Below are 24522 nucleotides of genomic sequence, written 5' to 3' on the forward strand. Positions count from 1 at the left end.
TGAAGTGCAAAGTATGTCAAGACAAGACAAAATGAGGGAGGAGAACAGGCTCTCTAGTTTAAGATAGAAACTAAACATGGAAATACATCATTTTATTAACATTTTTAATCTGTGGTTCAGAATACTTGTTTGTTCTTTTATCTTGCTAAAATTATGGCCCTAAACTGAGAAAAGGGATTAAAGAACCTACCTTTTTTATTTAACTGACTTTCTAATTTGCAAGCTTTTACATGGTGCAAGGACCTTTCTTCAGAATGGAAATCTTGGCTATATAGACAACAGATTGTTGAGCGAACAGTTCAGGTGAATCATGCCTAGCCACAAAACATTTTAGCCATAAAATATAATGGCCCAAGAAACAAAGTTCTCCAAGCTTAATTTCAATGACAAGACTCAAATTTGATTACACATCTACAGACACGTCTTCCAGAGTTGTCCCTCAAGGCAGGTCCCACCGTGTTAAAAACAATATAGAACTTTACAACTCACAACATCATAAAAACATAGTGTTGTATCCAACTAAATTCTACTCAGGGTAGACCCATTGAAATTAATAGATACGAGTTAGTCATGTTGTTTCATTTCAATGGGTCTTTTCTGAGTATGACTAACATTGGATGCAGCATCTAAAAATCATCACAGTAGCAGATAAAGTAGTAGCAGCAGACTTTAGAAAATGCAGGTGAAAAAGCCAACAGCAAAAATAACACCTTAAAAGGCAGCAGAAAAGGAACAACCTATCAGTTGAAAGCAGGTTGAACTAAATTCTTCATGGCTTGTTTTAGTCATCAATGTAGGGACCATTTCACACCAGTCTTGGGTGAAATAATGGGTATGCATGCATGTGAGAAATCGGCTATTTTTGTGTGTTTGCTTTTAATGAGATTCTTAACAGAATTACTTTCTGAAAGTAGAGAAAGTGTTTCCTCCTCTTTGGGACCATAGACCATTAAAGTGCAATCTAAACCTGAAGGCATTCTGGGCCCACTGTGATAAGACTTATGAAAGCACCATGATTTCCCATGGGAATTGCTGTGAATTTTGTATCAACTTAAATAATTCAGATGAAATACATGGCCTATAAATATTTGATATGCCTGAACTATAATATATAAATTGATACTAATTGTGCTTTTGTTGTGCCAACAGCAGTGGTAGGATAGCAAGCTTCCAAGTGGCACAGTTGCCACTGGGCAGGAAAGATTAATTCTGTTCTGCTCAGCTGTTTCCTATCCTAACAATGCAATCCTATATATATCTCTGCAGAAGTAAATTCCATTGAGTTAAAGGGAGTAAATGTATATAGCAGCCCACCCTTACTGTCTTGATTAGTCCTATCTAGTAAAATGCAACATTTGAAGTTTCTTGGGTCTTAGCTGCTCTGTCTTTTTAAAGGATAAACAAGGAAGATACTCTATAAGAAAATACAGACTTAATGTGGGAGTTAGTCCCATTAAACTCAGTAGGACTTACTTCTCCGTAGGCATGCATTGCATTGCACTGTTAACACCTATTCTGGTATGCAGTAGTAGCTAATCATGGAATCTTAAGCATGTGCACACAGAAGTCCTACTGAGATCAATGGGACTCACTTCCAAGTAAAGTGTGTATAGGGCTGCAGCCTTATGACGGAGCTACATACGAATCAGGAATCTTGTCTCTACCAATAAGCCTTTTAAGTAGAGATCTTTCCCAGCCTGCATCTGTTTTTACATGTTTTAAATGTTTTATAATTTGTGTGTTTGCTACTCGGCTCCTCTGGGAGGAAGGGTGGAAAATCAGTGTGATAAGCTGGGCATATTTAACCTTGAGAAGAGAAGACTTGGAGATATGAAGGTACTTGAGTGGTTGCCACACAGAGGAAGGCCAGGATCTCTTCTCAATCATCTCAGACACAGAATAATGGGTTCAAGTTACAGGAAGCTAGATTTCGACTGAACATCAGGATAAACTTCCTAACTGTTAGAGCGGTACAACAATGGAACCAATGACCTAGGGAGGTGGTGGGCTCTCCAACACTGGAGGCCTTCAAGAGGCAGCTGGACAGCCTCTTGTTGGGTATGCTTTAAGTTGGATTCCTGCACTGAGCAGGGGGTTGGACTCAATGGCCTTATAGGCCCCTTCCAACTCTACTATTCTATGATTCTATGAAATAAATGCAAATAATAAAGCCCTATTAGATAGCCATAGACAAACCCCTCTCTCAACCTAAACCCCACCCATTCCCCATCTGCAATGTCGGGGGTAGTAATACTGACTTAACTAGTCATGTACATTATCTAAAATTAATCTCTGGCTTTGCTAGTGTGAAAATTGCCACGTTTCTCCTTACTGTTCTTCACCAGGAACTTGTGTGCTTCAGTTAAGGCTGGAGACCAGCATAGAGAACTGCTTGATTCTGTATTTTGAAACACGTGCAATCTGCCACTGTGTGTTGTTTTATGTCCAGATCAAGAGCCATAACCTGAAATCTATAGGATCTAAGAGCGTCTGTTAAATCTACCTCTTCCCTCGCTTCAACTGAAGAAGAGTAGTAACGTTAGTCACTTGCAGCCAAACTAAGGCCTTAAAGGTAAACATATTTATTATGACACAAGCTTTTGTGGACTACACGTCTGATGCAGGAAGGGTCATCCTGAGTTACCCGGGTGGTGGTGTATTTTTGTATGCACACACACAATTAGAGAAGGGTGGAATTGTAACCAGTATTGTCAGAGGGAAATAGAATGCAGAAAAGTAGACAGTGATAATAAGTTCCCTCTCTTTTTATTCTTTCTTTTTGTAAAAATGAGGAACGAGTACTCATATCTTGATAAAAGGGCTCTGGTTGTTGATACAGAATGGCTGCCTTGGGCAGAAAAAAAGGTATAAATGGTATGGATTTGTTCAATGGACAAAAAGATAATCCTAGTCGTTCCAAAGGTCCAGCTGTTTGTGGAACTCTTCAGAGAGACCTGTCGGGATAAGGAGAAACAAAAAAATACTATACTTGATTTTAAAAAAATACTCGTTATGCAAAGTATTGCGATTATCATGGAGACCGTACAGTGAATTAATAATTTAAGCAAAAATATGTACATCTTTGTTGTTTTTGTTCCTTTTGTTATGGACCAAAATATAAACTGTTTTTTAAATTACCGGTGAGAATTATATAATCAACAGTGATAATGCACAAAACAATTATTGATAGCACAGACATCCTGACATTGGTAAGCCAATTAACACATACTTGTGTTGGTTCAGTCCACAGGTGATAGCACTGAACTTACTCTAATTCAGTGGTTTCATGTTGCAGTCTCCCTCTGAAGTTCCTTTGCTCTAGGTTGGCCACTCTAAGGTCATTTATGAGTATCTGGGAGGTTGAATTGTTCCCTCAACCGGCTTTTGAATGTTGCTATTGATGATGTCAGATTTAAGAGTTATATCAATGCAGACTTTATGGTTCCAAGACAGCTTGTTCCCTCTCCACCTCCCCTGCTGCTTTGCTTACCATCCAGCCTGATGAAGAATGCAAGAGAACTGAGAAGCTTACAAACAATTTGGTTGGCTTAATGGAGACATTGTCATACTACAGATTTTTTTTTTTATGGGCCAACATGCCTATATTTGCTTTTTACTGTATTGGGCTCCTGAAAGGATTATAACTGGATAATGTGTGCCAGATTATTTGAACACTTGAAAAAGCACCATACAGATATAATGATATGCAAATATTTTCCTCCATTGGCTAGTTATCACTGATTTCCTTTTTGGTTAAATAATGCTAAGTGCACTAATTTCCAAGCAGTAAGAGATCTCAAGGGTCGCAGAGCGTAATTTAGGTATGATTTTCTTGGAAAGAAGGTCACTGGAGACTTGTGTTTTTGAGAGTGACTGCTTTGTTTACACATATATACAGGCTGAGGCATGAGATGAGGAAGGTGTGTAGTTCAGTGGTAGAGCATCTGTTTTGGATGCAGAAGGTCCCAGGTGCAATCCCTGGCACATCCAGGTAGACTGGGCAGCAAGACCCCTCTCTCAGTACCTTGAAAGCCACTGCCAATCAATGTAGAGTGACAACACTGAGCTGGATAGACCAATGGTCTGACAGGATAAGGCAGCTTCCTATGATTTTATTTAAACATATATACAGGCTGAGCATGAGACAGAACATGCACACAGCATTAACACTCCAACAGATCTTGTTCACCCATTAGGGTTTGGGGATTCTCAGAGAGCAAATCAGCTGCAAGACAAGCTGCCTCACACCATGCCTCACACCCAGCCAATGAAGGTGGGGGTCTCTCCTTCCATAGCCCATCCATTCAAAGACATCTTCTTAGCAAAAGCAGAGTTCATCGAGATTTGGCATGCATGGGGAGCACCCATCCAGAAGTACCCACAGACTCGAAACTATAGTAATATCTCTAGTTTCCATTTGAATGTGAGAGGCAACCAACGCAAAGAAATGGGTTAGGATTGCTCGTTCATTCTGCATTACACCCCCACCTTGTATCTGGCTAACTGTCCACTCTATATATGTCTGCCCAGAAGTAAATCCCATAGACTTCAATGTGGCTTACTCTCAATTGGGTATAGGGCTGCAGCCTAAAGAGACATGGATCAGCCACAGGACGTCATGCATATTTACTCAAAAGTAAGTCCCAGTGTGGTGCTTACTCCCAAGTAGGTGCATTAAGGATTCAACTAGACTGAAAATACACTCCAAAACGTATACTTAATTGGAAATAATCTGTGGGTCAAAGACCCTCTGAGACCCTGGATGACTACACCCCTGCAAGAAGACCCTCTCTTGTACTTTTTGTTGTTGTTATATGCCTTCAAGTCGATTATGACTTATGGCGACCCTATGAATCAGCGACCTCCAAGAGCATCTGTTACAAACCACCCTGTTCAGATCTTGTAAGTTCAGGTCTGTGGCTTCCTTTATGGAATCAATCCATCTCTTGTTTGGCCTTCCTCTTTTTCTCCTCCCTTCTGTTTTTCCCAGCATTATGGTCTTTTCTAGTGACTCATGTCTTCTCACTATGGGTCCAAAATATGATAACCTCAGTTTCATCATTTTAGCTTCTAGTGATAGTTCTGGTTTAATTTGTTCTAAAACCCAATTATTTGTCTTTTTCGCAGTCCATGGTATCCGCAAAGCTCTCCTCCAACACCACATTTCAAATGATGTACTTGTACTTCCCAGCAAATATGCGGTTGCACGGAGGCTGACCTTTACTGATAGTGTTTAATATCCCTAGTGTCTTAATTACTCCTGCCTACGGCGGGAGTCAAATGACAACCTGAAGTGAAGAGCGTGTGTCTGTCTGGGATACCTCTTCTGCCCTCTATCTCTACGCGAGGAGCGGGCATAGAGACAAAACTAAAGCCGTTCCTAACGCCTGTGGAGAAGAAGCGGGGGGGGGCGGGGTGATGGTTAGCCCTGGCGCATGCGTAGAAGGAGAACCGGACGTCGAGAACAGTGCCCCGATTAACGATGGCGGAACGCATGGAGGGTGGGAGGAAGGTGGTAAGAGGAGGCGGAAGGAGGAGGCGGAAGTGAGATTTGCCTTCTCTTGGTTGGGTGAGATCGAGGGGTGGTGGAGGAGGATACCGTCGAGGCTTAGAGCGGGAGGGGGACGAGCCCTGCGAGCATTGCTACCGTTGCCAGGTAAAGGGAGAGGAATTGACCTTTGGGGGGGTGTTTGACCTTTTACCTCAGGTGGGTTGGGGCCATTATATGAGTACAGACGGCGAGGGGGAGTATTTGTGCTTCCTGCAGGCTGGAGGGGGCTTTGAGCTGGGTTATGCAATGCCAGATTGAACTTAGTTCCAGGCATTGGCTGTGTCCTTGTTGCTGTCTTCCGATAGCGCCTGGCACGTTGTTTGCATTCAGTTATTTTCCTTTAAAAATAAAAAAGTAGCTGTCATAATCTACCTACAGAACCAGCTAACTGTCGTGGGTGGTTGGGGATGCCACAAGTCACACCACCTCTCCAGTGGGTGAAGCAGAGAATTAAAAGGGGCAATGCAGTAGTCAGGTTGGGTCAGACCCAAAGGTGTTTCCTTTGGCAAAGCAGGTTAGACATAACTGCTAAGTCTTCTTCTTCTTCACTTTTTAAATCTCTCCTTAGGAGTCTTTTTTTAGAAAGGTCAGCTGAAAACATTGTTCTCCCAGCAGAGAACCTGGCTTGAAAGAACTGCAGCTCAGTCAGGATCAAATTGGGCCCTGTCAACTATTTTGAGTCTTTCAGAGGGGAAATATGTTTTTCTTTTAGCAAAAGCAGCTGAGTCTGGTGGTGCCTTTAACAACTCTCAAAACTAAATTCAGTGAAGTTTCAAAGGGAGAATCCAGTGTGAAGCTGCTAATTCCAATTTAACAGGCAGACTTGACACTATCAAATTAGGGCTTAGTAGGAATTAGAATTGGCTTCCTCTCTCTTAGTGTACAGCATTTTATCTTTCTTTGCCAGTTCATTACTGTTTGGAAGTGATCCATGTCTCCTCTGGTTGGATCTTTTACTCTTTGACTGAATATCATTTTCATTTATTGATTATTGTTACTAGATTTATATCCCACCCTTTCTAGTAGGAGCCCAGGGCAGCAATTTGCTTAATGTGATACATCTTCCAATGCCAGGGGTTTTGGCCTCACTTTGGACAAACGCACACCTGCCAATTGAGAATACTACTTCTGAGGAAGTGGTCCCCGGCCCATAAAAGCTTATGTTCCAATAAATGCTTGTTGGTGAAGATGCCACAGAGCTCTCTGCTCTTTGAGTTTTGCCCACTGTGCAAAATAGAAAGTTTAGTCTAGTTAAATGAGGCAACTTAATCAGGGTATTGGTAGATTTCAAGACGGTAATATAATTGCCCAACAACATGTGGCAGGCATCGTTTCAGCATACTCCATTCCTGGCAAAGTGCACTTGCCTTATATTGCATAGAGCTGACATTGCCAGCAGCTAAGGGATACACACCCAGTGTTTTTCTAGGTCAGTATGGCACAGTAGGGTGTAACTATTATTATTGGATGCTGTTCAGTTTACATGTTTACTAATGGTTTCCTTCCTATCTGAAGAAGCTTCTGTCTATCTGGAGAAGCTAGTCTGATTACTAGTCAATTTCACTCTGAGTTTGACATCCTTCAAACTCAGCACTTCAAGGCTATTGATACTTTTTAAGACTTGGAATTTCAAGAGATCATGCCTTGTATGAATATTATGTGAATCTTCATTGAAGGAAAATGGTACTGATTTTTCTAATGTAAAGAAATTAGCATTTGAATGGAGGAATAAATGAGAAAAATGACAATTTAATATGTTCCCTCTTTTCAGATCTTGAATTAAAAATGTGTTGGAAGATATAGATATTTCTCACTATGTAGAATTTATTTTATTTGATAGATATAACAGCAAATTATATTACTATTTCTCTATCTGATTTTATTAAATTTAGTGAACAGTCTAACACAGCAGTAATATATTATGTGTTATTTCTTAATCTAACAATAATGAATAATTCTGTAAATAGCTACTGAGTGTTTTTTCTCTCACCAGGATTATAAAGACTAGCCATGAAATTACTTTACTCTGGAGCTGTCTTATTGAAATATTTTATGGCAGGATTGATTCACACTTCTTGACATGGATACAAAAGGCCCTAAAGTTCAAAATGCTTAAATACAGGCATACCATTGTTAATTGTGAATGACATATTTGCTTTGATGTTTGGGTTTCTCTGCAACAAATAAAGTAGCTGTGCTAGGTGATGATTATTTAAATTATTAGTTTCTTGCCTCATAAGGTGACTTGCCTCCAGGTGACTTACAAAACTCTAAGAGCATGAAGCTTAATATAAAATAAAAATGAACAATACATTGCAATAAAAGTTGTACAGTAACCCATTAAATAGAATTAATAAAACAGTAGCAAAACATATAACCAATACACAGCAAAATCATCATAACCTTCCAAATGTCTGGGAGAAGAGATCTGTTTTTAGCTGGCGCTGACAGGATGCTGCCAGGCAGACCTCCCTGGGGAGAACAGTCTACAAGCAGGGAGCCACAACTGAAAAGGTCCTCTTCCTTGTCACCACCCTCTGAACCTCCCTTCGAGGGAATACCTGGAAGAGGGCCACAGATGAAGATGGAAGAGTCTGAGTAGCTTCATATTGGGAGATATATAAAATCTCAAAAGATATTGGTGTCCTGAGCTGTACATGCCATGCTGTCCTGAGCCTTACGCCATTATACTGATGCTTTTAAGGTTCTGTGTATGTTTTTGTATTTTTAAATTTCTGTATGATTTTATGTATGCTGTGTATTTTTAAATCTGTGTAATCTGCCTTGGGACCCGCATTCCGGGTGAGAGACAGATAACAAAAATAAATTTATTTATTTATTTATTATTATTATTATTATTATTATTATTACAGAACTGTATAGGCCTAAACTAGTGCTGTGAATTGGGCTTGGAAATGGTATTTACTGTATGGAAGTCCAGTTACATTTGCAGATATCTACAGTACAGATATCCTTGTGGCATCTTAAACTACTGTACCAGGTGTGGGGAACCTTTCCAGGTGTTACTGCACTAAAACACTCATCATCCCTGGTCATGCTTGCTAAGGCTGATGGGAGCTGTAGTTCAGCAACATCTGGAGGATGAAGATCTGTACCTAGTAGTTTAAAATTCTTGCAATAAATTGACACAAGCATATGTGAATGCATTTCCTACAGAAAGGCAGCAGCGGGTCATCTTTCTCAGCTGTTGTCTCTCCTGCTGTCACTGTCTGCCCTGACTGCTGGGAGAAGGCATCTTGGATGCTCCTGTCTGGAATGTCTGCAAAGCATTGTGGGAATATCTGGAAGTGTAGTGATGGGGAATAAAACTCCAATTGCAGGCGATCCAATTAATGTATTGCCTTGGTGGCTGAACATATTTTGACTTGCTTGCGTTGGGAGCTAAATTTCCCTTTCTGTTAACTTCTGTACGATTTGCTCTTTCAGTTGCATAATGGCAGATACTAATCCCTCCCCACTGAAACACTTTGTACTGGCTAAGAAGAAGATTACTGCCATTTTTGAAGAGCTTCTGGATTATGTTACTGAAGGAACACATTTTGTTGAAGGTTAGTTTCAATTGGAGGGGAGGGCAGGAAATTGGTATTTTTGGAGCAGCACAAAAACACGGAGAATGATTCTTTCTCTCACCCAGCAGTGTTTAGGAAGTATCTAACAATGTTTTGCCGTAATCTGATGGTGGCACCTTTGATTAGGCATTGGCTAGTCCATCCTAGGTTTTGTTTCTGTCTGGGTTTGAGTGCAGCAGTGTGTGTGTGTGTGTATATATATATATATATATATATATATATATATATATATATATATATATTCTATTCTTGCTGCCCTGGGTGTGTGTGTGTGTATGTATGTGTGTATATATACATACATACATATACATACATATATGTACATATATATATATATTATATGTACATACACACACAGGGTGGCAAGATTAGTGTTAGCATGATGAGTTTAGGACAGAAGAGGTTGACAAAGATGATTTTGTGGGGTTCAGCATACATGGTAAAACTCAGAAAGGGCTTGGAGGTAGACCAGCTTGTTTGTCTGTCTCTGATTTAAACTATTGAATTTGCTCCCACCAGATGCAATGATGGCCATCAACAGGGGTCGTTTTAAAAGGGGTTTAGGCTTTAATGGAGGTTAAGGCTATCAGTGGCTACTACCTACAACGGTTATATTCTGCCTCCACTGTTGGAGGCTGCATGCCTCTGAATGCCAGTTGCTGGGAATCGCAAGTGGGAAGAGCACTGTTGGACTCGGGTCCTGCTTGTGGACTTCTCATAGGCACCTGGTTGGCCACTGTGAGAACAGAATGCTGGACGAGATGGGACTTTGGCCCAATCCAGCAGGCTTTTCTCATGTGCTTATGACTTCTCTGCCTGCTTTGCCTCACTTGATTCAGTTGGCTGAGCTGCTTTGTTGGGTCTGGGCGGGCAGCAGATTTGCAGCCCCTCTGACTGCCATTGGTAGCTACCTTGATATCACAGAAGGGCTGGGTTGCCTTTGGGTATGCAACTGAGCACCAAGGATGACTTTGGTGGCATATTCAAATGCTGAAACCCTTGAACAATGTTTGATAAATTAAAACATCCTAAGCATTCCCTATGCTCAGGGAGCTTTCAATGTTGGCACAAACCGACTGAACCCTTGAGCCTTCCAGTCTAAGCTCCACTGGAAGAAGACCTCTGCTGCTTATTAGATGAATAGGGAATAGAGTTGGGTCTCAGAACGTTTTTTAACGATACAAAATAGAAACAGAAACCCTAAAATGTTTTCACCATTGGGAAAAAGAAATCTAGAATCAGACCCAATCTTCTAGAAGGAACGTCTTGACATGCCTTAATTTTTTTTTGCTCGTTTTGTTAGCCATGGCCAAAGAGTAAATGCCTTCCTCCATTCATGGGTGTAGGCAAATCATGGTCCTGGGAGAGCAAAGAGGAACACTAATGTCTGGCATTACCATTTCAGTACGATGCTGGGAAGTGTCGATAAGGAAGGGGAGATGAGCAGTAGCAGATGTTCTGGGGCAGGGCAATTAGGTCCTTGTGGGGGCTGCTTGAGTTTTTTCAGGGGAACCCCAATAGTCTTAGCTTGCAACATCTGTTCGTGACTGAACCGGTATGTAGATGTGGAAAGACATAGGACGCTAGGAACCTGCCTTGTACCGAGCCAGACCATTTATCTCAGTCTTGTCTACGCTGACCGGCAGCAGCTCTCCAGGGTTTCAAACTGGATGTTTCCAGCCCTTGCTGGAGATGTCAAGGATTGAATTGGGAGCTTCTGTATTCAGAACAGATACTCTCCCATTGAGCTACAGCTACATATGATCACATGTAGGTTTGCGGTTTAGTGGGTCAAGATTAATCTGCTAACCTCTGGAGCCTTTGTTCCAGGTCATCAGGTTTCTGGCAATGAGTCGTGGGAGATAAGACGACACGAGAGATGAAACATTGGATCTTGATCTCTTGTTGCACTGATTTAGATTCAGAAAGCCCTTGCTGTAGGTAGTAGCCTATTGTTATGTCATTATGTAATTGTCCCATTTGATGACAGAAACGTACAAAAATCCAGAGCTTGAACATATAGCTACCGAGGATGAATTGGCAGAAATACAGGCATACAAGAATAAGTTGGCAATCATTGGTGAAGTACTTGCACGAAGACACATGAAAGTTGCTTTTTTTGGCAGGTAAGGGATTAAGTGACTCTTCTCGGGGATCAATCAAAGGTGTGTGAGATGATCACCTTTGGGCGTAATTCACCAGGAATGTTTCTTGACAAAGTGTCATAGAAATGAGTGGTGCAAAATCACTGATGGTGATGATACTTCGCATTTACGTAGCACTCTTCCACGTGTTTTAGGGACTGCTGAGATAACTATCTTGTAAGGTGGATCAGTACCATTTATTGCTGATGAGGGGAATGAGGCTGGGAGATGGTGGGTGCCATCTACTGAGATCATAATGAAGGTGGCATTTTAGCTCTAAACTTCTTGATTCACAGCGTACATATATCTTAATGCTGTTTAATGAGTGGCTTTTTTTGTGGGGGAGGCCTCTTTTCCCCCCCCTCTCTGTGAGGAATACGGTGGAAAGTCAGGCCATTAGCTAATAACACTGGACGTTTCCTGTCCCTTAGAGTTGTGCAGAAGGTAGCATAGTGCATCAGTTCCACTGTTGCCCTAGTTCAGAATCTGGGATCCATACACTGCCTTCCCATTCCTTGCGTCTTCAACAACCTGAGAGGACAAAAGCAAAGCAAAACAGCATTGGAAAGTACCCTAAAGTTGACGGGTGAGGAGGAACACCGTGTGCGTAATGATTCCATCAGAATACAGAAGGAAACACAATGTGCTCTTGGGTACATTATTCAGCTTCCAGAGAGGCTCAGGAATATATCCAACATAGTGCTGAGTCAGGATCCCATCACTGCAAGGATCACCACTAGCACAACAGGTCTCCTCGCCTCCTCCCCACCCACACTTCCTAAATCTGACCTAGGGATCCGCCCAAACCTCCAGAGCAGATTTGGGAAGGGCACAGGGCATGCATCATGGGAAGAAAGGAAGAGAAGTCCCATTGCTCTAGCAGTAATCATTGTGCTGATGGGATGAGTGGGCTGAATACCACCCTCTGTTTTCCTTTAAAAATAAAAAAAATCAACTTTCTAGCTCTTAATTTGCAAAACTACGCTTTAAAAGTCTGTGGACAATGCCTGATCAGGTCTCCGAAGCGTTGAATAAATGTCCAGCGTTTGATGGCTTCAGTGCCCTGCTTTGTTCCTTGCTCATCTCATGGTTAGCAAAGCCAGAATAAATTCTGTGGAACAGTGCAAAACTTGAGTAATCATGCAAATATACTCGGTTTGCTTAACTCCTGCAGGTTGTATAATTCAGCTTTTTTTTTAATGTGGAATTGGAAGTTCTTGGGCTAGATTTTTTATTTTGATGTTAGCATAAGAGCGCTTACAGCCCTGTCTTTACGCATACCCTTTAAAACCTTGTAATTTAACGCTGTTCTCCTCCTCCTGTGCAGAACCAGCAGTGGAAAGAGTTCTGTTATCAATGCCATGTTGTGGGACAAAGTGCTCCCCAGTGGCATTGGGCACACAACTAACTGTTTTCTCAGTGTGGAAGGAACAGATGGCGATAAAGCTTACCTCATGACTGAAGGCTCGGATGAAAAGAAGAGTGTAAAGGTAGGAGGTGTCTAGAATCCTTATTAGAAGACCTGCACATGTGTGCAGCTTGCATCTTCCTTAAGTGGCATGCTTTGATTTTCCTCTACCACCCAGTCAGGGGAAGGAGGGGAGGGAGAAGGGCCACTTCAGCTGGAGCCCTGGGGGCATGGTGGTGGGCACCTCACTTGGCTCTTCTCTAGTGTAGGTTTCTGGGCTTGGGAAAGGGGCCTTACAAGGAAGATAGGAATGTGTGGAATACTTGAGGACAATCTGCAGATGACCAAAGTAAGGGGATATGAATTGAGGGGGTGGGGGTAGCTCAGTGGCAGAGCATCTGCTTTGCATGCAGAAGGTCCCAGGTTCAATCCCCGACATGTCCAGGTAGGGTTGGTAATGACTCTGGTCTAAAACTTGGGAGAGTTGTTGCTGGTCAGTGTAGACAATACTGAGCTTGATGGATCAAAGGTCTTACTCAGTATCAGTCAGCTTTCTGTGTTCCTAACAAAATACTACAGATACAAGGTACAGAAACAGATAGGTAGATAGGTAGATAGATGGATGTAGGCATATGTTGAAGAGAGGTCAAATGTCTCTTATAGGCTAGAATTCTACACCTCACAATCTACGTTAATAGGCCTTCAAGTTACAGCTTAATCACAAACTCATGTCCTTAAATTATCATACCAACTTAACATCAACTTCGTTTCTTTTGCAGACTGTTAATCAGCTTGCCCACGCCCTCCATATGGATAAAGACTTAGAGGCTGGCTGTCTGGTCCATGTGTTTTGGCCAAAGGCCAAATGTGCCCTCTTAAGAGATGACTTGGTGTTAATGGACAGGTATAGCCATTGATTTTTGTTTAGCACATAAAAGGTGTCACATCTTTCTTTTAAAACACACCATTTCTCTCTTGGTTGTACTTTCTTTTCTGCTGTGCCACTGTGCACAGGTTGGCTCAGTTACAGCTGGAACAAGATGAAGCCCCATGACCAGAGCGTTAAAAAAAGGAATCTAGCACATGGCCAGATTTTAAATGTGTGCTTGCAAAACAAAAGCAGACGCGAGTGCCAAAATGGTCTCTATCACTTTCCAGTTTTCCAGTTTTGGCTTTTAAAATGCAGAGGTCCTGCCAGATGGATCAGAAGAAAGACTTCCCGAGAGACGCTTAGCAAAAACTGTTTGGAAAAAGGGGCAAGTTCCAACAGGGCAGCTTTGCTAGTCTGCTTATTTTTGGCACCTTGAAGGCCGGCAAATTTATTGTTGAATAAGCTTTGGAAATCTATAGCCTGCTTAATGGTAGTTACTGTGGCTTAATCTTAATCTAGTCGGGGTTTTTTTAATTATGCATTTTCAGAGTGATTTTTAGTATGGCATTTTCACTTTTATATGTTACTGAAAGTGACTGAAACATACAATCATAAATTTGTCACTTTCAAGGAGTGGTTTCGAGAGTAGATAGACGTGCAAAAATGGATACAGAGACAGAGGACCGAAAATTCACAATGGGACCAAAAGACCAAGGAGAAGTGAGCGTAGGGTGTTTGCACAGCTCTGTGCGGAGTGCAGGCAAATTCCAAGATCCATTCAGAACAGGGATGAAAGTTGGTGGAAGGTTTTGTTTATTTATTTATTGAAGCCAAAGGCGAAGGGCATTTTTATTTGGCAGTGGAGGGTTTGGGGGAAATATAGGACAGAGTCTTCCTATACAGCTCTTGCTGTTTTTTTCCTGCATGTTTTTTCAGCTCTTTAATCTCTTCTTCATTTGGCTTTCACCAAGCCCCTGGCTCAGCCCCAGTTCCCCACTTTCAACAGGCAATGTCTGTGAAGTGCTCTTGAACTTTCGGGAAACACTAAGTATTGGTGTGAATTGGCCCTCCTACATTTTTGCATTAGAAATTGCCAGGCTCCAGATGGTTGGCAAAAGCTTATGCCGCAATGAATCTGTTAGCCTTTAAGGTGCCACAAGACTCTTTGTTGTTTAGGCTCCAGAGTCACGGTTTCCGTGTAAAGTCTTCTGCATGTGCTGCTGATTCTCACATTTCTGAATGCACACAGATGTGGGACTTGATGAGTTGATCACTTATCTGAAAACTATTTTACGAGAAGCAATCTGCAAGGAGGCTCTGTATTTGATTGGCCGAGGCACCTAATCAACCATTTTTATTTTTTGTCTGATCACCCTTGGCTTTTGCTGGCAGTAGAAACAGGGGCATTAGTTATGTGGGTGACTTTTTGGATGATGAGACGTGCCAATTAGAAACTGAATTTGCAGCACATTCTGATGAAACAAAATTGAATTCAGTTAGTCAATATGCAACTGGAATTGCTTTGTCCCTTTTGCCTAAACTGGATTCATGTAACAAAGGTAACACTGAATACGTTCATCCACCACCCACAACCCATAGAAAAATTGTCCACCTTTGTTCATCTCAACATCCCTTCGTTTCTCCCTTCATACAGCCTGCCAATCAAAACAGGTTTTCTATTAGCAATAGTTTCCTGTTTCATCTAAGCCAGGAAACTATGGTTTAACACCTGAAGAACAAAGCAACATCAAAACAAACGAGGATATTAAACCATGTTTTTGAAGTTGATTATAATTGCTTCTTCTGAAACTGTTAGCCATAATTTCTCGGTTTAGGCTGAATAGGAAACTATAGTTAACAGGAAATTTGGTGACTTGCATGACGAAGGGAGCAAAGGGCCTACGTGTATGGCCAAAAGGCTAGTTCATATCTTGGATTATCAAGGCAAGATATGATGTCTACACTTTTCCTTTTGTGTGTTCATATTTTTGAACTGGAAGAACTTCTTCAGATTGCTGGGTAACTCTCTGACTTTGTTCCACAGCCCTGGCACGGATGTTACCACAGAGCTGGACAGCTGGATTGACAAATTCTGTTTGGATGCTGATGTCTTTGTTTTAGTTGCTAATTCGGAGTCAACCCTCATGAATACAGTAAGGCTTGTTCTTTAAAACTCCTATTTATTTGTCTCATTTGTATCGCAACTTCCTCGGGGCAACATACAATGAGGGCTTATTGTTATCCTTGCAACAACCCTGTAAGGTAGGCTGGGAATATTGTACAGCTGCAAGATTTGAAGGGAGATGCATGTTTCGAGACTTTCGTGCTTTTACCATGAGGGAGCATGCCTACAGAGTTTTCCCTTTGTCTTGCCTACTTTTGTTCTAATGTTAAAAAAAAGATCTTATGGAAACTTCTTAATATTACTTTTTAAGAGAAATTGCAACACTAGGTGTGCAAACCATACATGCATCTTGCCATCATTAGTTTCATGGTGTCTATGGTTTACACTTTTTTTGATGCTGAAACAAAAACACACTAACTGTGATGCAGATGCCATGGACTGCAAAAAAGACAAATAATTGGGTGTTAGAACAAATTAAACCAGAACTATAATTAGAAGCTAAAATGATGAAACTGAGGTTATCATACTTTGGACACATCATGAGAAGTCATGAGTCACTAGAAAAGACAATAATGCTTGGAAAAAACAGGAGTAGAAAAAGAGGAAGGCCAAAGAAGAGGTGGATTGATTCCATAAAGGAAGCCACAGACCTGAACTTACAAGATCTGAACAGGCTGTTTATAACAGATGCTATTGGAGGTCACTGATTCATAGGGTTGCCATAAGTCGAAAGACTTGAGGGCATATAACAACAACTGTGATGCAGATCCTCAAACACGAGGAGTGTCCAATACTGTGTATAGCTGGCAGAACTCCTTGGGCACAAGAGGCCCTCCCCCCCTCCCCCTGCGTTGCTAAAAGCAGAAGGGGCTCCCCTTGGCTGTGCAACAGCTGAACTGCCACATCTGGCCAGTATCTAACTGGGCAGCATAACTTTGTTCTATATGAAAAAGCAGTTGCAAGTAAGGGAAGGGTCATAGCTCAGCAGTAGAGCATCTGCCTTGTGTGCAGAAGGTCCCAGATTTAGTCCCCGGCATCTGCAGGTAGGGTTGGGAGCCCTATGCTAAGAATGGGGTTTTGTGGGAGGGGTGGTAATGGAATGACTAGAGAGGGACTCTGAGGCAGCAGTTCTGACAGCACAAGCCTGTGTATAATTTGAGATGATAAATCAACTTTAGCCAATCCCAGGATTCTTGGGGGGAGGTGCTTTAAAGGTTTGGTGTGTAAGAAGCCCTGGTGCCTCCCAGATGTTTCAGACTGGAAATCTCACCAACTCCGGCATGCACAGCTGTTGTAAGGATTGCAGTGATAACGCATTTGAAGTGCTCTGAACCATCAAAATCACTATACAAATGCTATTTTTAAAGTAATAACTAACGCAGCCACAGTCCCATAGAGTTGGGCAGTATTTTTTAGTATTTTTGAGGCTGAGAGAGGGGTCTGCCCAAAGTCAACTAATGTGTTTATGGATGAGGTGAAATTTGAAGCACAGACATCTAGACCCCCACACCCAGCCCTTACACAGTACCAGCTTTTCACATGAGATTCCTTCCTTTCTTATTTAACACACTCTCCCTCTCTGTATTTCATAATGCGTGGGGGCTGCTTCAAATATACCAGCATTCTCCATCCTGGGGCCCTTCAGAGATTGTTAGATTCCATCAGCCCCACTCTGCAAGGCCAACAGTCAGGACTGATGGGAGTTCAAGTCCAACAACGTCTGGAGAGCATCTGATAGAGAGAAGGCTGAAGCAGGAGAATTCAGTTATGGGGAAGCTTGCTTTATTTTCTTGCTGGTGCACTTTAAACGGCTTTAGACATGTCGTTTTTTTACATCCGCTTTCAACATGCTATGTGAAAACCTTTCAGTCTTCATGTTCTGTGTTCCAGAGTTTTAAAGACTTAAGTGTAAATCTCCTTCCCTCCTCTTCTTCCTCCTTTTTTTTTAAGGAAAAACAGTTTTTTCACAAAGTGAATGAAAAACTTTCTAAACCAAACATCTTCATCCTGAATAATCGTTGGGATGCTTCTGCATCAGAGCCTGAATACATGGAGGATGTGAGTGAAAGTTTTTGAATTGTGCTGAAGGGTGAGGGACACAGGTGTGTGAGATCAGTATTTAAGAGAAAACGGCTTATTTAAGCTGTCAAGCAGTTGTTCAGGGAACATCATCCCAGCAACCAGCTGGGTGGCTCATTTTTTGTGTATTCTCTCCCTACCCCCACCAAGGGAAAAAAACATCCAAAAACTCTGTAGCATGTGGTTCAGAATGTCTTCAGTAACTAAAAAACCCCACAAAACCCTAGTGGGAACCAACAAAAGGTCAAGGGTGCTTATTCCGTCCAACTAGAAGTGACATTTGGGCTGTCTAAATGTTTTGTATGCAGGCTTCAAGCAAAAGTGACATCTGTTTCTTTCCGTGTTGAGTGTTTTTGACTCTTGAAACACATTAAGGAAATGTTAAGGCATTGCTGTAGGGGCTAAATCAAAGCTCTGTAGGTTTTCATTATGTCTGGGGGATTTTTTTAGTTTGTGTGCTGGTGTCGCCCTGTTTTCCCATTGTCGGTATGCCTGAGGATCCCACCGTCGGGTTCTGGGTCTGTCTCCTGCAGGGGTGGAGGGAGCCTCCAGCCTGTGTTCTGCCTGTGGGACTCTTCTCCAGGCCATGCCCCTCACCAGCCCAGTTCTGTAACCCTCCTCGAGCGTTTTCTCCTGGCTCAAATGTCTCCTTGAATTGTGATGATGCCTCTCACTCACCTGGATGGAGAGATGGGGGGGAGGCTGCAGAAACATCTGGCCTTTGCATGGCTAAAATGTAGCCACCTGTGCAGTGGTAAGAGTCAGCTCCACTTTTAGCTCTAGCTCTGGCTCTGCCCACCACAAGCAGGCGGCCTCAGAAGATTTCCAAGAGGGAATGTGGCCCTCAGGCTTAAAACCGCCTCCCTGCCCTGAAAGTGATATGAATGGCTTTTGGGGGAGAATATATTCTATGGAAGAGCTGTTGCTTCAGCCCCTGGAGCAGATGATGAGGTTGCACTTCATGAGACACGCAGGGCTGCTGTTGAAAACGGTAGCCCTGAGTTGAGTACTCGCCCACAATAACGTGGTAAAACTGAGACCCTTGTCCAGACGTCATCACGCAGCATGTTTTCTGTGCTCTACAGCAAAGGGTTGGGAAACGCATAATGCAAAGACGTTGAGACACAGAGTACGTTTTCTTACAAAGGAGCAGGACATGACTCTCAATTCCCGTTCATAGCAGCCTCCATGTCATTTCTTGTAAAAATGTGGTCCTATCCGTAGAGAGAGTTTATATTGCACAGAATGTATCATTCCCTTTCTGTAAATTGATTGAGGGCTGACGCCATCCTAATTATCTGCTGCTATCTTCCTGCAGGTACGCAAGCAACATATGGAACGCTGCCTGACTTTTTTGGTAGATGAGCTCAAGGTTGTGGATCCTTCTGAAGCTCAGAACCGAATCTTCTTTGTGTCAGCCAAGGAAGTTCTCAGCGCTAGAAAGCAGAGAGCTCAGGGCATGCCTGAGGGAGGTGTGTATTGGGTGGGTGGGGGGTCCTGCAGTGTAAAAGTTTCTTGGAAGTTCATCTTTTTAAATAAGCCCCACACTTTAAAAAGTAGGCATTTGCTTTATGTGGTCTCAGGTAACTTGTATTCGTCATAGAATTGGGGACTTCCAAGGTCATCTAGTCCAACTCCTAGCCAGTGCAGGAAATCTACTACAGCATCTCAGACAGGGTGTCATCCTTCCTTAAAAACCTCTAATATCAACCTCAGCAGCTGTTCTGTGCTTTTGTAGGTGGGGCCCTTGCCGAGGGATTTCAGACACGGTTCCAAGAGTTTCAGCATTTTGAGAAGAAGTTTGAGGTAAATGTCCTGAGGGTCTAAAATTGTTGTGCTTAAAAAAGAAAAACAGTGGCACTTTCCCATTGGGTCGAGTTTGAAATGCTGTGCCTTCCATATGCAGCCAGCCCCAGAAAGTATTTACCTGTGTGAGTGTTACTCCTGCCATATGCCACAGGAAGCAATTTTGAGTGGCATCTGTGGGGAGGCTGTAAGACAGCCTTTGCTAACGCTGTGCCCTCCCAGATGTTTTGGACCACAACATGCTGGCTGGGGCTGATGGGAGTCATAGTCCAAAACATATGGAGGGCACCAGGTTGGCAAAGGCTGTTGTAAGATTTGAGTTGGTTTATCAACACTACATTGTGCACTGGCCATAACTGGCATGTGAATTGAACAGCAAGATTTAAAAACAAAACAAAAAAACACTGCCTCTTGACTCATTGGACCTTTTTGGATATGATCCATAGGTGTGTGCAGGCCCGCCCATGCACATCTGCAATGCACACACATACGTGCACCTTGCAGGAGTGTCTCCAAGGAGATATCTAGAATGGGGTTGAAGTTTCTCCTTGGGAGATTCAACCCAAAGGGTCAGAGAAGGTTCTGCATTTCAGTAATCATGATATCTCTCCTTCAGTCATTCTCACTACAAGGAGGGAAGGGGAGAGGAATCGCTCTAACCTAAAGTACACTTTCTTATCTATTCCTGGGGACATTTGTGGAGCAGGAATATAATGTCCACTTAAGGCCAATAGCGCCAAATAATCTTTCCATCATGAAAAGAGCTGGAAGAGATTCTTTGCTGATGCAGACACATTGAGGAAGGGCCTTCGCTCAGTAGCAGAGCATCTGCCTTGGATACAGAAGACCCCAGCATCTCCAGGTATGGCAGTGAGAGACCCCTTCCTAAAACCCTGTAGAGCCACTGCCAGTCAGCAGAGACAATACTGAACTAGATGGACCAATGGTCCAACTCAACTTCCTGTGCTCCTCTATAAAGTAGGGCTGAACTCTCTGCTGAGGAAACTCAAATCCTTCCCCCCCCCCCCGAATTCTCTTTATGCAAGTCAACAAGCGATGCACATCTGTTCTCTTCTGCACATATGTGTCGATCTGCTTTTCTTTGGAAGAGGCATTCAGAATATTGAAAGTCTGACAAGACGTGGGTATTTTTGCTAAATAAGAGGTGCTGTAACAAAAAGGGGTTTGACGTTAAGAATGTCATTGCCTTGGTGCACTTGATTGCTTTGATGACAATACGGGGAGTGCATCTCTTAGAAAGCAACACACAGCAACGGGACATGTCAGGGATCATGCAAGAAGCTTTGCTGCGGTCAAAAAATGAGAGGGGAAAAGCAGGAGAGGCGCACACACTGGAAATGGATTCTTCTGATTAGGGCTGCGGTTTTGATGATGCAGTTAACATATGTTGAAATTGACTTGACAAGTATCCTGACTTTTGGATGGTCAAACAACGTTTCTGCTAAGAAAGTTCCCTTGAAACGACTACACCAGGGGTGGCGAACCTTTGGCACTTCAGATGTTGCTGAACCACAACTCCCATCATCCCTCAACTCCCATCATCCCTGCCCATGGGCCATGCTTGCCGGGGATTATGGGAATTGTAGTTCAGCAACATCTGGAGTGCCAAAGGTTCGCCACCCCTGGACTACACCATTGTATAATGCAGCTTTCCCCAACCTAGTTCCCTCTAGATCAGAGGTAGGAAACTTGTGGCCCTCAAGTACTGCTGGACCCCACCTCCAATCACCCCGGCCATTGGCCATGTTGGCTGGGGCTGATGGGGACTGTCGTTCACCAACATCTGGAGGGCACCAGGTTGAGGAAGGCTGAATGCTTTGCCACCAAGCCTAGTGTTACGCTTCGACTGCAAGGCAACTGTTTATATGATAAATATACTGAAGCATGCTCCCCCTCCCTGCCATAACTCAGTAGCAGAGCACATGCTACTGAAACAGGATGTAGGGGATCCCTGCCTACGATCATGAAAACCTCCTGCCAATTGGAGTGGAAGATCCTGGGCTAGATAGAGCAATGGTATCCATGGTCTCAGACAGGGTTTCCCCCAGTCTCTCTGTTACCCAAGATCCTCTTCACTGGAGATGCCTGGACTTTCTGCATGCAAAACATGTGCTCTCCCACTGAACTGTTGTTGAGGCCAGGTTTTAATACACTAATTCAATATGGCCTGATAATGATGACGTGTGAACTTTGTTTGAATCATGCATTTATACCTTTATCGTTTCTGACTCTTTTTTTTTTAGACTTTACTAACTTTTGTACTTCTTATAGTTTTCTACTATGGATTTTCAGGTTGTGTAGTGTATGGGGTGAGATCATAACCCTTTCACCTTCTTCCTATTTGCCTGTCTGGATACGACTCTCCTACACATTCGTCTAGCTCTAACAATGTGCTGTTATATGTCAATCTCTTGCTTTTTCATTGCTGATTTCTAGATCTGCTTCATCGAGGATCAAGGAATTCCTTTTAAATATTATTTTTCTTTTTCCTTCTCTCCCCCCCTCCTTTTAAAAATTATTGTTCCATCACCTGGGTGCAGTAAACCTAGATATAACAACATTTTAATTTCTACTGTTTCCAGATACTGAGCAAGAGGACAAGTCCTGTTTGCCACACAGTTGTAGCTCCACAGGCTGCAGTGAGCTATAAACTGTGGCTTGCGGCGAGCCATAAACCATGGCCTGGGGTGCTGCTCGCACTGTGGGGAATCAGATGATGGTGACTGGTTTAGTATGTCATCCAAACCACAGTTCATGGTTTGTTTCACTCCCAGGAAACAATAATCTGTTGCTCTTGTAATCATGGTTTGTTTCCTTCCAGTGCGTGCAAGGAGGAACAAAACAGCCTAGACAGGTGCATTCATAGGAATCCATTATTATGATTTGTTTTGATGTATATACTGGGCCATAGATTCTTTGGCCACCTACTTCACGGGAATGACTTAAGCATCCTTGCTGTCAGGAGATGATTTTGTTTCTTTGTTTATTTTATTTATTTATTACATTTATAGCCCACCTTTCTTTTCATGAGAGAAGCCCAAGGCGGCTTACATATGGTTTCCAGGCGGTCTCCTATCCAGGCAGTGACCAGACCTGACCCTGCTTAGCTTCAGCAGGGTGCTGGCCTCATGTGCCTTCAGACCATAGCCTGGGACTATGTTCGTTACATTTATATGGAACTTGGCACATCCATCGGACTTCCAGATGGCCTTGAACAGGCTCTGATCTGCTTAGCTTCAGCATGGTTGCTGCATGAATGTGCCTTTAGACCATGTGTTGAGCATGTGCTCCCACTATGAGTATCCCAAAGATGAGCAAGGCCCTGCTTCAGTATTATTGGTTATGCACGAATACAGAAGGCATGACTCACTGATGCTTCCTGTATACATGCATATTTCGGGAGGGGCCTTTGCTCAGTGATAGAGCACACATGTTTGCACGCAGATGGTCCCAGTTAAAAAGATCCAGGCAGCAGGTGTTCAGGGGAGACTTTTTCCAGGCCTCAGGAGAGCTGTTATTTATTTATTATTTATTATTATTTATTGTACTTTTAGACCGCCCTTTAGCGACAAGCTCTCAGGGTGGTGTACAACAGAATAAAACCACATTAAAATACAGGTGAATGAGGGTACAATACAACTATAAAAACATTTTAAAAGCAAGGTGAAAACAAAGATTAAAATAAGATTACAATTAAAATTAAAATTAAGATTAAAATGCCTGGGCAAAGAGGTAGGTCTTTACCTGGCGCCGAAAAGATAACAAAGAAGGCGCCAGGCGTATCTCGTCAGGGAGGGCGTTCCATAATTCGGGGGCCACCACTGAGAAGGCCCTAGATCTAGTTATTGCTCTCCGGGCCTCCCTATGAGTTGGAACCCAGAGAAGGGCCTTCGACGTTGAGCGTAGCGAACGGGTAGGTACATAGCGGGAGAGGCGTTCCACCAGGTATTGCAGTCCGATGCCGTTAAGGGCTTTATAGGTAAGAACCAACACTTTGAATCTGGCCTGGAAACATATTGGTAGCCAGTGCAGTTGGGCCAGAACAGGTGTTATATGGTCAGATTTTTTAGTCCAAGTAAGAACTCTGGCCGCAGCATTCAAATGCCAGTCAAAGTAGACAGTTCAGGGCTGGAAGAATGAATAGCCTGGGCTAGTGTAAGGCAGCTTCCTCTGTCCCATATCAGTTAACATCCAAAGCCGTGAGAATCTTTCACCGTAGTGCCATGAGTAGCCCTGGGGCCATTTCACATTGTAACCACAGGCAAGCCTGGATTTGCTACCGAGCGTACATTCCAAGTGAAGCTGCAGCCAATCACAGCTCCAGAGACCAGTGTTACCCATAGGATACACGTGTTCACCACCTTTGCATGTTAACATGTTTAAAGTCACGCCCAAAACTGTCATGTGTGAAGTGACCGTTGGCGAGAAGTAGCAACAGAAGCTACTTCTGTTGAAATTAATGAATGGTTACTGCCAGGTGGATTTACATTCATTGTTACTCCTCCCTTGCTCTCCGTTTGACTTTTGCACATTCCTGTATCTCAGGGATGGGGAAGCTATGGCCCTCCAGAGATTTTTAGACTACAGCACCCTTCGTCCCAGGCCATTGCCCATTCTTGCCAGGGCTGATGGGGAATCGGAGCCCAATAACACGAAGGACAAAGGTGTTGACAGCTGCTAGCCACAACTGCAGTGTTCTCCCTCCCCTGTCGGAGGCAGTATGCCTCTGAATGCCAGTTGCCGGGAATCTCAGGTGGGGAGAATGCTGTTGCACTCAGGTCCTCCTTGTGGGCTTCCCGTAGGCCTCTGGATGGCCACTGTGAGAACCGGATGCAGGACTAGATGGGTCTGTGGCCTGATCCAGCTGTGCTCTTCTTATGTTCTTAACATCTGGAGGGCACCAGTTTCCCCATCCCTCCTATAACTG

General features: G+C 43.0%; 1 protein-coding gene and 1 non-coding gene across 4 annotated transcripts in view; both read left to right on the forward strand.

Moving 5' to 3' along the window:
* The first annotated feature begins 3918 nt into the window (after positions 1-3918).
* Positions 3919-3990, forward strand: TRNAP-UGG (transfer RNA proline (anticodon UGG)). The gene has a single exon. It is a non-coding gene; the product is annotated as a tRNA-Pro (tRNA).
* A 1435-nt stretch (positions 3991-5425) lies between these two features.
* Positions 5426-24522, forward strand: part of MFN1 (mitofusin 1) — a 34405-nt gene continuing 15308 nt past the window's right edge. The window contains exons 1-9 of one of the 3 annotated variants that reach the window (XM_061637377.1): positions 5426-5515; positions 8999-9120; positions 11132-11267; positions 12613-12775; positions 13473-13597; positions 15609-15717; positions 17640-17747; positions 19087-19240; positions 19507-19574. In XM_061637377.1, coding sequence (XP_061493361.1) covers positions 9006-9120; positions 11132-11267; positions 12613-12775; positions 13473-13597; positions 15609-15717; positions 17640-17747; positions 19087-19240; positions 19507-19574 — 978 coding nt within the window. In that variant the 5' untranslated portion in view covers positions 5426-5515; positions 8999-9005. The other 2 variants (XM_061637376.1, XM_061637379.1) reach the window with 2 other exon arrangements.

Source organism: Rhineura floridana, chromosome 7, assembly GCF_030035675.1.
Source record: "Rhineura floridana isolate rRhiFlo1 chromosome 7, rRhiFlo1.hap2, whole genome shotgun sequence".
NCBI classification, from domain to species: domain Eukaryota; kingdom Metazoa; phylum Chordata; class Lepidosauria; order Squamata; family Rhineuridae; genus Rhineura; species Rhineura floridana.